The sequence below is a fragment of the Dama dama genome, chromosome X (assembly GCF_033118175.1).
Source record: "Dama dama isolate Ldn47 chromosome X, ASM3311817v1, whole genome shotgun sequence".
NCBI lineage: Eukaryota > Metazoa > Chordata > Mammalia > Artiodactyla > Cervidae > Dama > Dama dama.
Genome location: NC_083714.1, coordinates 136,697,748 through 136,711,001, shown reverse-complemented (window position 1 = coordinate 136,711,001; position 13,254 = coordinate 136,697,748). Strand labels below are relative to the sequence as shown.

The following is a 13,254-nucleotide window of genomic DNA, read 5'->3' as shown; positions in this document are numbered from 1 at the left end:
TTCATCCATCTCATTAGAACTGATTCAAACGAATTCTTTTTAATTGCTGAGTAATATTCCAAGGTGTATATGTACCACAGCTTCCTTATCCATTCGTCTGCTGATGGGCCTCTAGGTTGCTTCCATGTCCTGGCTATTATAAACAGTGCTGCGATGAACATTGGGGTGCACGTGTCTCTTTCAGATCTGGTTTCCTGGGTGTGTATGCCCAGGAGTGGTATTGCTGGGTCACATGGCAGTTCTATTTCCAGTTTTTTAAGGAATCTCCACACTGTTCTCCATAGTGGCTGTACTAGTTTGAATTCCCACCCAGTGTAAGAGGGTTCCCTTTTCTCCACACCCTCTCCAGCATTTATTACTTGTAGACTTTTGGATAGCAGCCATCCTGACTGGCGTGTAATGGTACCTCATTGTGGTTTTGATTTGCATTTCTCTGATAATGAGTGATGTGGAGCATCTTTTCATGTGTTTGTTAGCCATCTGTATGTCTTCTTTGGAGGAATGTCTGTTTAGTTCTTTGCCCCATTTTTTGATTGGGTCATTTATTTTTCTGGAATTGAGCTTCAGGAGTTGCTTGTATATTTTTGAGATTAATCCTTTGTCTGTTTCTTCATTTGCTATTATTTTCTCCCAGTCTGAAGGCTGTCTTTTCACCTTGCTTATAGTTTCCTTTGTTGTGCAAAAGCTTTTAAGTTTCATTAGGTCCTATTTGTTTATTTTTGCTTTTATTTCCAATATTCTGGGAGGTGGGTCATAGAGGATCCTGCTGTGATTTATGTCGGAGAGTGTTTTGCCTATGTTCTCTAGGAGTTTTATAGTTTCTGGTCTTACATTTAGATCTTTAATCCATTTTGAGTTTATTTTTGTGTATGGTGTTAGAAAGTGTTCTAGTTTCATTCTTTTACAAGTGGTTGACCAGTTTTCCCAGCACCACTTGTTAAAGAGGTTGTCTTTTTTCCATTGTATATCCTTACCTCCTTTGTCGAAGATAAGGTGTCCATAGGTACGTTGATTTATCCCTGGGCTTTCTATTCTGTTCCATTGATCTATATTTCTGTCTTTGTGCCAGTACCATACTGTCTTGATGTCTGTGGCTTTGTAGTAGAGCCTGAAGTCAGGCAGGTTGATTCCTCCAGTTCCATTCTTCTTTCTCAAGATTGCTTTGGCTATTCAAGGTTTTTTGTATTTCCATACAAACTCTGAAATTATTTATTCTAGTTCTGTGAAAAATACCTTTGGTAGCTTGATAGGGAGTGCATTGAATCTGTAGATTGATTTTGGGTAGTATACTCATTTTCACAATATTGATTCTTCTAACCCATGAACACGGTATATTTCTCCATCTATTTGTGTCCTCTTTGATTTCTTTAATCAGTGTTTTATAGTTTTCTATGTATAGGTCTTTCATTTCTTTAGGTAGATATACTCCTAAGTATTTTATTCTTTTTGTTGCAATGGTGAATGGTATTGTTTCCTTAATTTCTCTTTCTGTTTTCTCATTGTTAGTGTATAGGAATGCAAAGGATTTCTGTGTGTTAATTTTATATCCTGCAACATTACTATATTCATTGATTAGCTCTAGTAATTTTCTGGTAGAATCTTTAGGGTTTTCTATGTAGAGGATCATGTCGTCTGCAAAGAGTGAGCGTTTTACTTCTTCTTTTCCTATCTGGATTCCTTTTATTTCTTTTTCTGCTCTGATTGCTGTGGCCAACACTTCCAAAACTATGTTGAATAGTAGTGGTGAGAGTGGGCACCGTTGTCTTGTTCCTGACTTTAAGGGAAATGCTTTCAATTTTTCACCATTGAGGATAATGTTTGCTGTGGGTTTTTCATATATAGCTTTTATTATGTTGAGGTATTTTCCTTCTATTCCTGCTTTCTGGAGAGTTTTTATCATAAGTGGATGTTGAATTTTGTCAAAGGCTTTTTCTGCATCTATTGAGATAATCATATGGTTTTTATCTTTCAATTTGTTTATGTGGTATATTACATTGATTGATTTGTGGATATTAAAGAATCCTTTTATTCCTGGGATAAAGCCCACTTGGTCATGATGTATGATCTTTTTAATGTGTTCTTGGATTCTGTCTGCTAGAATTTTGTTAAGGATTTTTGCTTCTATGTTCATCAGTGATATTGGCCTGTAGTTTTCTTTTTTTGTGGCATCCTTGTCTGGTTTTGGTATAAGGGTGATGGTGGCCTCATGGAATGAGTTTGGAAGTTTGCCTTCTTCTGCAATTTTCTGGAAGAGTTTGAGTAAGATGTGTTAGCTCTTCTCTAAATTTTTGGTAGAATTCAGCTGTGAAGCCATCTGGTCCTGGGCTTTTGTTTGCTGGAAGATTTCTGATTACAGTTTTGATTTCCGTGCTTGTGATGGGTTTGCTAAGATCTTCTATTTCTTCCTGGTTCAGTTTTGGAAAGTTATACTTTTTTAAGAATTTGTCCATTTCTTCCAAGTTGTTCATTTTATTGGCATATAGCTGCTCGTAGTACTCTCTTATGATCCTTTGTATTTCAGAGTTGTCTGTTGTGATCTCTCCATTTTCATTTCTAATTTTGTTGATTTGGTTCTTCTCCCTTTGTTTCTTGATGAGTCTGGCTAACGGTTTGTCAATTTTATTTACCTTTTCAAAAACCAGCTTTTAGCTTTGTTGATTTTTGCTATGGTCTCTTTTGTTTCTTTTGCATTTATTTCTGCCCTAATTTTTAAGATTTCTTTCCTTCTGCTCACCCTGGGGTTCTTTATTTCTTCCTTCTCTAGTTGCTTTAGGTGTAGAGTTAGGTTATTTATTTGACTTTTTTCTTGTTTCTTGCCGTGAGCCTGTATTGCTATGAACCTTCCCCTTAGCACTGCTTTAACAGTGTCCCATAGGTTTTGGGTTGTTGTGTTTTCACTTTCATTCATTTCTATGCATATTTTGATTTCTTTTTTGATTTCTTCTATGATTTGTTGGTTATTCAGAAGCGTGTTATTTAGCCTCCATATGTTGGAATTTTTAATAGTTTTTTTTTTTTCCTGTAATTGAGATCTAATCTTACTGCATTATGGTCAGAAAAGATGACTGGCATGATTTCAATTTTTTTGAATTTACCAAGGCTAGATTTATGGCCCAGGATGTGATCTATTCTGGAGAAGGTTCCGTGTGCACTTGAGAAAAAGGTGAAATTGATTATTTTGGGGTGAAATGTCCTATAGATATCAGTTAGGTCTAGCTGGACCATTGTGTCATTTAAAGTTTGTGTTTCCTTGTTAATTTTCTGTTTAATTGATCTATCCATAGGTGTGAGTGGGGTATTAAAGTCTCCCACTATTATTATGTTATTGTTAATTTCCCCTTTCATTCTTGTTAGCATTTGCCTTACATATTGCGGTGCTTCTATGTTGGGTGCATATGTATTTATAATTCTTATATCTTCTTCTTGGATTGATCCTTTGATCATTATGTAGTGTTCTTCTTTGTCTCTTTTCACAGCCTTTATTTTAAATTCTATTTTATTTGATATGAGTATTGTGACTCCTGCTTTCTTTTGGTCTCTGTTTGCGTGAAATATTTTTTTCCAGCCCTTCACTTTCAGTCTGTATGTGTCCCTTGTTTTGAGGTGGGTCTCTTGTAGACAGCATATATAGGTGTCTTGCTTTTGTATCCATTCAACCAGTCTTTGTGTTTTGGTTAGGGCATTCAACCCATTTACATTTAAGGTAATGATTGATAAGAATGGTCCCATTGTCATTTGCTTTGTTTTGGGTTCACGTTCATACAGCCTTTCTGTGTTTCCTGTCTAGAGAAGATCCTTTAGCTTTTGTTGAAGAGCTGGATTGGTGGTGCTGAATTCTCTCATTGCTTGTCTGTAAAGCTTTTGAATTCTCCTTCATATCTGAATGAGATCCTTGTTGGGTACAGTAATCTGGGTTGTAGGTTATTCTCTTTTCATTACTTTAAGTATGTCCTGCTATTCCCTTCTGACCTGAAGAGTTTCTGTTGAAAGATCAGCTGTTATCCTTATGGGAATCCCCTTGTGTGTTATTTGCTGTTTCTCCCTTGCTGCTTTTAATATTTGTTCTTTGTGTTTGATCTTTGTTAATTTGACTAATATGTGTCTTGGAGTGTTTCGCCTTGGGTTTATCCTTTTTGGGACTCTCTGGGTTTCTTGAAATTGGGTGGCTATTTCCTTCCCCATTTTGGGGAAGTTTTCAGCTGTTATCTCCTCGAGTATCTTCTCATGGCCTTTCTTTTTGTCTTCTTCTTATGGGACTCCTATGATTCGAATGTTGGGGCGTTTCACATTGTCCCAGAGGTCCCTGAGGTTGTCCTCATTTCCTTTAATTCTTTTTTCTTTTTTCCTCTCTGCTTCATTTATTCCCACCATTTTATCTTCTACCTCACTTATCCTATCTTCTGCCTCCATTATTCTACTGTTGGTTCCCTCCAGAGTGTTTTTGATCTCATTTATTGCATTATTCATTTTTAATTGACTCTTTTTTATTTCTTCTAGGTCCTTGTTAAAGATTTCTTGCATCTTCTCAATCCTTGTCTCCAGGTTATTTATCTGTAACTCCATTTTGTTTTCAAGATTTTGGATCATTTTATTATCATTATTCTTAATTCTTTCTCAGGTAGATTCCCTATCTCCTCCTCTTTTGTTTGGCTTGGTGGGCATTTTTCATGTTCCTTTACCTGCTGGGTATTTCTCTGCCTTTTCATCTTGTTTAGATTGCTGGGTTTGGGGTGGCCTTTCTGTATTCTGGTAGTCTGTGATTCCTTTTTATTGTGGAGGTTTCTCCTAGTAGGTGGGGCTGGATGTTTGGCTTATCGAGGTTTGCTGGTTAGGGAAGCTTGCGTCCGTGTTCTGGTGGGTGGAGCTGGATTTCTTCTCTCTGGAGTGCAGTGGAGTGTCCAGTAGTGAGTTTTGAGATGGGTCTATGGGTTTGGTGTGACTTTGGGCAGCCTGTGTGTTGACGCCCAGGGCTATATTCCTGCGTTGCTGGAGAATTTGCATGGTATGTCTTGCTCTGGAACTTATCGACTCGGGTGGTGGTTGGTTTCAGTGTAGGTATGGAGGCTTTTGGATGATCTCTTATTAATTAATGTTCCCTGTAGTCAGGAGTTCTCTGGTGTTCTCAGGTTTTGGGCTTAAGTCTCTTGCCTCTGGATTTCAGTCTTATTCTTAAAGTAGCCTCAAGACTTCTCCATCCATATAGCACTGATAATAAAACTTCTAGGTTAATGGTGAAAGGATTCTCCACAATGAGGGACACCCAGAGAGGTTCACAGAGTTACATGAAGAAGAGGAGAGGGAGCAAGGAGATAGAGGTGAGCAGGAGGAGAAAAAGGGGGACCAAGAGAAGAGAGACCGATCTAGGTAGTACTCTGTTCCCTAAGTATTCTCCATAGCCCAGAACACCCACAGAGATTCACAGAATTAGATTGAGAAGAGAAGGGGGAGAGAGGAAATAGAGGTGATCTGGGGGAGAAAAAGAGGAGTCAAAAGGGGGAGGGAGTGATCAAACCAATAATCTCACTCCTGAGTAAAAATGGGTACTGAAGGTTGGATTCTTAAATGTCCAAAATTGATATCAAATACTGAAAAACAAAGATTAAAAATCTAGAGTTGAGGTTAGACTCTTAAAAATACAATATTAAAAAACAACAAAAACACAAAAACTTTTAGAAATATATATGAAGTTCGCTTTAAAAATAGGGTCCTTTTTTTTTGCCATGTTGTAGTGGGTTATAAAAATGAAAATTAAGGAGTAATAGAGGAATAATAGAGAACTTTAAAAAAAAAGAAAGAAAAAAGTTTTTTTTAATTAGAAAAAATAATAATAGTAAAAATATATCTAGGAATTTCTCTGGAGCTGTTGTGGGCAGTGTGGGTTCGGTTCAGTTTCAGATAGCTCCTTGTTCCAGCTTACACATCTCAATATCTATAGGCCCCCTTCTGGTGTCAGTTCAGTTCAGTTCAGTCGCTCAGTTGTGTCCGACTCTTTGCGACCCCATGAATTGCAGCACGCCAGGCCTCCCTGTCCATCACAAACTCCCGGAGTTTACTCAGACTCATGCCCATCAAGTCGCTGGTGCCATCCAGCCATCTCATCCTCTGTCACCCCCTTCTCCTCCTGCCCCCAATCCCTCCCAGCATCAGGGTCTTTTCTAATGAGTCAACTCTTCGCATGAGGTGGCCAAAGTATTGGAGTTTCAGCTTCAGCATCAGTCCTTCCAATGAACACCCAGGACTAATCTCCTTTAGGATGTACTGGTTGGATCTCCTTGCAGTCCAAGGGATTCTCAAGAGTCTTCTCCAACACCATAGTGCAAAAGCATCAATTTTTCAGCCCTCAGCTTTCTTCACAGTCCAACTCTCATATCCATACATGACCACTGGAAAAACCATAGCCTTGACTAGACAGACCTTTGTTGGCAAAATAATGTCTCTGCTTTTTAATATGTTATCTACGTTGGTCATAGCTTTCCTTCCAAGGAGTAAGCGTCTTTTAATTTTATGTTTAATATAAAGTAACCATCTGCAGTGATTTTGGATCCCAAAAAAATAAAGTCTGACACTGTTTCCACTGTCTCCCCATCTATTTCCCATGAGGTGATGGGACCAGATGCCATGATCTTAATTTTCTGAATGTTAAGCTTTAAGCCAACTTTTTCACTCTCCTCTTTCACTTTCATCAAGAGGCTTTTTAGTTCCTCTTCACTTTCTGCCATAAGGGTGGTGTCATCTGCATATCTGAGGTTATTGATATTTCTCCCAGCAATCTTGATTCCAGCTTGTGCTTCTTCCAGCCTGTGCTTCTTCCAGCCCAGCATTTCTCATGATGTACTCTGCATATAAGTTAAATAAGCAGGGTGACAATATACAGCCTTGACGTACTCCTTTTCCTATTTGGAACCAGTCTGTTGTTCCATGTCCAGTTCTAACTGTTGCTTCCTGACCTGCATACAGGTTTCTCAAGAGGCAGGTCAGGTGGTCTGGTATTCGCATCTCTTTCAAAATTTTCTACAGTTTATTGTGATCCACACAGTCAAAGGCTTTGGCCTTCAATAAAGTAGATATAAAAGTCAATAAAGTAGAAATAGATGTTTTTCTGGAACTCTCTTGCTTTTTCAATGATCCAGCAGATGTTGGCAATTTGATCTCTGATTCCTCTGCCTTTTCTAAAACCAGCTTGAACATCTGGAAGTTCTCGGTTCACGTATTGCTGAAGCCTGGCTTGGAGAATTTTGAGCATTACTTTACTAGCGTGTGAGATGAATGCAATCGTGCAGTAGTTTGAGCATTTCTTGGGCTTGCCTTTCTTAGGGATTGGAATGAAAACTGAACTTTTCCAGTCCTGTGGCCACTGCTGAGTTTTCCAAATTTGCTGGCATATTGAGTGCAGCACTTTCACAGCATCATCTTTTAGGATTTGAAATATCTCAACTGGAATTCCATCACCTCCACTAGCTTTGTTCCTAGTGATGCTTCCTAAGGCCCACTTCACTTCTCATTCCTGGATATCTGGTTCTAGGTGAGTGATCACACCATCATGGTTAACTGGATCATGAAGATCTTTTTTGTACAGTTCTTCTGTGTATTCTTGCCACCTCTTCTTAATATCTTCTGCTTCCATTAGGTCCATACCATTTCTGTCCTTTATCGAACTCATCTTTGTGTGCAATGTTCCCTTGGTATCTCTAATTTTCCTGAAGAGATCTCTAGTCTTTCCCATTCTGTTGTTTTCCTCTATTTCTTTGCATTGATCGCTGAGGAAGGCTTTCTTATCTCTCCTGGCTATTCTTTGGAACTCTGCATTCAAATGGGAATGTCTTTCCTTTTCTCCTTTGCTTTTTGCTTCTCTTCTTTTCACAGCTATTTGTAAGGCCTCCTCAGACAACCATTTTGCCTTTTTGCATTTCTTTTCCATGGGGATGGTCTTGATCCCTGTCTCCTGTACAGTGTCACAAATCTCCATCCATAGTTCATCAGGCTCTCTGTCTATCAGATCTAGCCCCTTAAATCTATTTCTCACTTCCACTGTATAGTCATAAGGGATTTGATTTAGGTCATACCTGAATGGTCTAGTGGTTTTCCATACTTTCTTCAATTTACATCTGAATTTGGCAATAAGGAGTTCATGATCTGAGCCACAGTCAGCTCCCGGTCTTGTTTTTGCTGACTGTATAGAGCTTCTCCATCTTTGGCTGCAAAGAATATAATCAGTCTGATTTCAATGTTGACCATCTGGTAATGTCCATGTGTAGAGTCTTCTCTTGTGTTGTTGGAAGAGGGTGTTTGCTATGACCAGTGCGTTCTCTTGGCAAAACTCTATTAGCCTTTGCCCTGCTTCATTCCGTACTCCAAGGCCAAATTTGCCTGGTATTCCAGATGTTTCTTGAATCCCTACTTTTGCATTCCAGTCCCCTGTAATGAAAAGGACATCTTTTTTGGGTGTTAGGTCTAAAAGGTCTTGTAGGTCTTCATAGAACCGTTCAATTTTCGCTTCTTCAGCATTCCTGGTTGGGGCATAGGCTTGGATTACCGTGATGTTGAATGGTTTGCCATGGAAACGAACCGAGATCATTGTGTGATTTTTGAGATTTCATCCAAGTACTGCATTTCGGACTCTTTTGTTGACCATGATGGCTACTCCATTTCTTCTAAGGGATTCCTGCCCACAGTAGTAGATATAATGGTCATCTGAGTTAAATTCACCCATTGCAGTCCATTTTAGTTCGCTGATTCCTAGAATGTTGACGTTCACTCTTGCCATCCCTTGTTTGACCACTTCCAATTGCCTTGATTCATGGACCTAACATTCCAGGTTCCTATGCAATATTGCTCTTTAGTCGTGTTAACTACAGGGATTTTAATCTGTTGCACCTGTCACTTCTAAGGCAGTTCCCTTTGTTTATTTGGCTTCTATTTGCAGGTCTATTCAGTGTCTAATTTCCGCCCTGACACAAGGTGGCAGAGGTAGTCTCTTGTTTAGGTTTGCTTGTTCAGTGGTGCTGTGGGGATGAAGGGGCACTGCAGACAAATATCACTGGCGTGTGTGGGGAGCACTTGCAGTATTCCAGCCATACTGGGTTTGCCCCTGCTCATGGCCCATGTACTTTCCCCGTCTACACTGCTCAGGCTCCAGGCTGCTCTACAGGGAGCGGGCCCTGAGTTGTGTGCACTTCCCAGGCCTAAGCTGCTCAGGTTCAGGTTTTCAGGTACTCCACAAAGCTGCAGACTAGGTTGGGCCTGCATTTTGTGCCTTCCAGGCTCGGAGCAGCTCAGGGAACCAGGAGCTTGAGGAGCGCACTCTCCCCGGGTGCCGTGCACCTTATCCCCTCCACGGTCCCAGCCTCAGTTTCTGGGCACGCTGGTCGGTGCGCCTTGTGTCTCTTCTGGGAAGCTGATTTCTGGCTGCAACCCTCCTGGCAGATGTCAACCATCCAGAATCTCAGGAAGTCTTTGGGTAGAGACTGGAAGCCTGTTTGCAGTTTGGTAGGGGATGCCGTCTCTCAGGGCCGAGTTTGCCCCTTTCCCCTCCCCCCTGCCTCTGGCAGGGGATGGGCCAGTCCTCAGCCGGCTAGCTCTTCTCTGGAATTGCTCAGTCCTTTGTTCTGGGAACAGGCGGGTAGTGCCTAAATTTAGGGCTTTTCCCAGGTTAATTCTCTTTTGCTATCCCACAGTTTAAGTTGCTATCTCTGGTTAGCTCCCTCAGATTGCCCTCAGGGCTTTCAGGCCTGGTCCTTACCCTAAGCAATATCACCTGCTCCTCTCCATTCAGCCCCCCCCCCCCACCACTTGCTGGTGGCGGATGCGAGCATCTGGGGTACTTTTCTGCTGGGAGTTGTTTTTAGGCATGTAATCTGTGGGTTTTATTTATTTTTCCTCCCAATTAGGTTGCCCTCCGAGATTCAAAAACTTTCCCCAGGCCCGCCAGTGAGAGGGTTTCCTGGTGTTTGGAAACTTCCTCTATTAAGACTCCCTTCCCAGGATGGATCTCCGTCCCTAACACTATTGTCTCTCTTTTTATCTTTTATATTTTGTCCTACCTCCTTTTGAAGACAATGGGATGCTTTTCTGGGTGTCTGATGTCCTCTGCTAGCCATCAGAAGTTGTTTGTGGAGTTTGCTCAGTGTTCAAATGATCTTTTGATGAATTTTTGGGGGAGAAAGTGGTCTCCCCATCCTATTCCTCCGCCATCTTAGCTCCTTCTGCCTAATTTCCCCTTTCTGTTGGAGCTGAATACTGCCTGGTTACGTTTAACTGTTTTTGTATCATATTGGCAAAGTTGTTATTAAGTGTTCTGGAAATAAAAGGAATGAAAAAAATGCATTCATTTTTGTGACTTAACTTTTCTTAAAGATAGCAAAATTATTTTTAGTTTGGTTATTGAATGATAAAGTAATAAATATAAAATGCATTTATTCCTTTTTGTAGTTTTCTGTATTTGGTTTTACATTCTTTCCGTAAGGAAAAGAAGATAGTGGCATTTATTTTTCAAAAATAAGCAAAATGATAATGTTGATTCTTAATGTTCAAAATTCATACTGACTTTCTTGCTTCTTGGGAATGTGAATGATGAGTGGAAGCATTCTAAATAGCAGGGTATATATAGAATTTACCTTATATTTAGAAGTTGAACACTTAAAACCTGGCACTTTTCTAACTACTCTTATTATTTTCTATCCCAGTTTATGTTTACAGCTCTCCACCTTTCCAGTTTATTGCTAATCTTAACCTGATGTAAATATCTTGCTGCTTTATTATGACTTGGTTGACTATCTTTAGATGGTTCGGTTAAATTGTACCCAGGGGCACTAAGGTTTGTTGTCGAAAGTGAAAGTGAAAGTCACTCAGTTGTGTCTGACTGTTTGCAACCCCATGGACTTAGTCCATGGAATTCTCCAGGCCAGAATACTGGAGTGGGTAGCCTTTCCCTTCACCAGAGGAGTTTCCCAACCCAGAGACCAAACCCAGGTCTCCCACATTGCAGGTGGATTCTTTACCAGATGAGCCACAAGGGAAGCCCAAGAATACTGGAGTGGGTAGCCTGTCCCTTCTCCTGCAGAACTTCCTGACCCAGAAATCAAACCGGGGTCTCCTGCATCTCAGGCAGATTCTTTACCTACTGAGCTATGACGGAAGCCCTTGTTTGTTTTAGGTGACCCTTTTGTGTATAAACTAATTACTAATTCTTCCCTGAAGAGCAGACACTATAGCAGTTTGAATGTGAATTCATGTTTTGGGTGGAATCTTTGTGAACCATGCTGACTTTCCCTCCTGCCGTTTCAGCTCCTTATGAAGCTAGACAGCCCCTTGTCCAGCCTGAGGGACCCTCATCGGGAGGCCCAGGAGCTAAACCCCCTCGGCATCAGGTTTCCCTTATCCGGGTAAGTGATGCCTCTGTCAGATTATGCCAGTGGGAGACTTTGGGGGTGTGACTTTTTGAAGCCCCTTTTAAGGAGGATATAAAGCAGATATTAATGCAGATATTGTATTTCTTGTTCTGTTGCTTGTATGTTTTCTAAATCTTTTTACTCTGTCTGTTTCTTCCCTTCTCTGTGTCTCTAGACTACTCTGGCCTGGTTTTTGATTTTTGGTCTAAAATGCCCTTCCACCTTCATCTGCTTAATCATTAGGCACCTCCTTCAGGAGGCCTTTACTTTGTCTAAAACAGACTGTTTTTATCTCTGCCTTATTCTTTACTATTACATATTCAGTGCATACTTTGCTATTGCCCATTTGTTTTATGCCTCCAGTAAAATTACCAGCTTTTGAAGGCAGAGGTGATTCTCCTGTATTTTCTGTCAGTGCCTAGTCCACTGCTGTTTGGAGAACAGTTACTTGGCAGCAACTAAAGTTTCCTATTTGTAGTTGATACAAAAGAAATATGGTAGAAGCACAAGTGATATCTCAGTTTCTCCTTGTTACACTACAACTTAGAAAATTTTACTTTCCTTTTCTCCACTGTTTCCTTTGGATAAAGAGCTGTTTTTTCACCCCATGTCTGCAACTGTTATGTTGTGTAGTACTTCTGAGTCCTTTGCTGGTGGAGTCATATTCCCAAAAAAAGGGTGAGTGCATCAGTGTGAGAGAAACCGTGGGAAAACTGAGTTGGCTGTTTGACTCTAAAGACAGGAAGAAGTAGAGTGGTTTGTATAACATTTCAATTGTCCAACTGAGGAAGAAACATCATTTATGGGGAGGGAGATCTCCTCACAATAGAGGGTGATCTTAGATAGTCCCATAATGAAGTGGGCTGGTATTCTAGAAGAGAATAAACAAGGCTGAGGGAGGTTGAGGTGTCCACTTTATAGCCTCTGGAGATTGGTAGGCATGATATGGTAGGCATGATATAGAATTTCTGAGGTAGAACTCTTGTGTACAAAGAATTTTCTTAAAGATGGTAGATAATTAGCTTTATGCTGTGTATTTGTGTATAATGCTTCCTCCAACTATCATATCCAACTACAGATGAGGTAACTGACTGGGAGAGGTCAGGTCATGGGTCTAAAGTTTCATTTATAACTAGTAAGTGGCAGAGCCAGAATTTGAACCAGGCTTGCACAGTGTCAAAACCTGTTCTTTGAAATACTTCACTATATTCGTTAGAGTACCATGTTACAAGGAGACTAGATTCTAGAGTTGCTGTATAAACAAACATTGGGTGTAGTAAAAAAATATTCCTGAAAATCCCTTATTGGTACCACATTGGGGAGCCAATATGCCATTCTCTCCTAAGTCCAGTAGAGCTAGTTTTACCCCTAAGTTGGAACAGACAGTTGTTTCTTCAGCTGAGCGCCCAGATGGAGTAGTTGGCTGCACTTGGAGGTCCTGTTGTACAGAAATAAGTGTTTTTAAACATGAGAATCACACCCACTGTGGACTGATAGTTACATTAAGAAAGGTATCAGAGGGACTGGGATTCATCTAAAAAAATTTGCAAGGTGTGGCTGTCCTTGTATCTGCAGAGTCTAGTGCTGATTCTAGTGCTGTGGGGACCACATCCTGAACTGTTAGAATGATGGTCAAACAAGCAGGAAATCCTGAACATTGCTATGGTCGGATGGGGCTCACCAGGCACTTTCTGTGTAGCCACCTGGCAGCTGATAGCCTTGGGTTCTTTCTCATTTAGATTGGTGTCCCAGGCCTTCTCTTCTAATCTCTAGGCCCATTTTTCTGCTGGTAAACATGCTTCCTGAGCACTTTAAAAAACTTGTTGTTGTTCAGTTTCTAAGTCATGTCTGAATCTTTGCGACCTTA

General features: G+C 40.5%; 1 protein-coding gene across 2 annotated transcripts in view; it reads left to right on the top strand.

Annotated features, from left to right (window-relative positions):
- Nucleotides 1-13,254, top strand: part of REPS2 (RALBP1 associated Eps domain containing 2) — a 256,926-nt gene that overhangs the window by 97,029 nt on the left and 146,643 nt on the right. For both annotated transcript variants that reach the window (XM_061136570.1, XM_061136569.1), the window contains exon 5: nucleotides 11,284-11,381. In XM_061136570.1, the coding sequence (XP_060992553.1) occupies nucleotides 11,284-11,381 (98 nt within the window). The remainder of the gene's footprint in view (nucleotides 1-11,283; nucleotides 11,382-13,254) is intronic.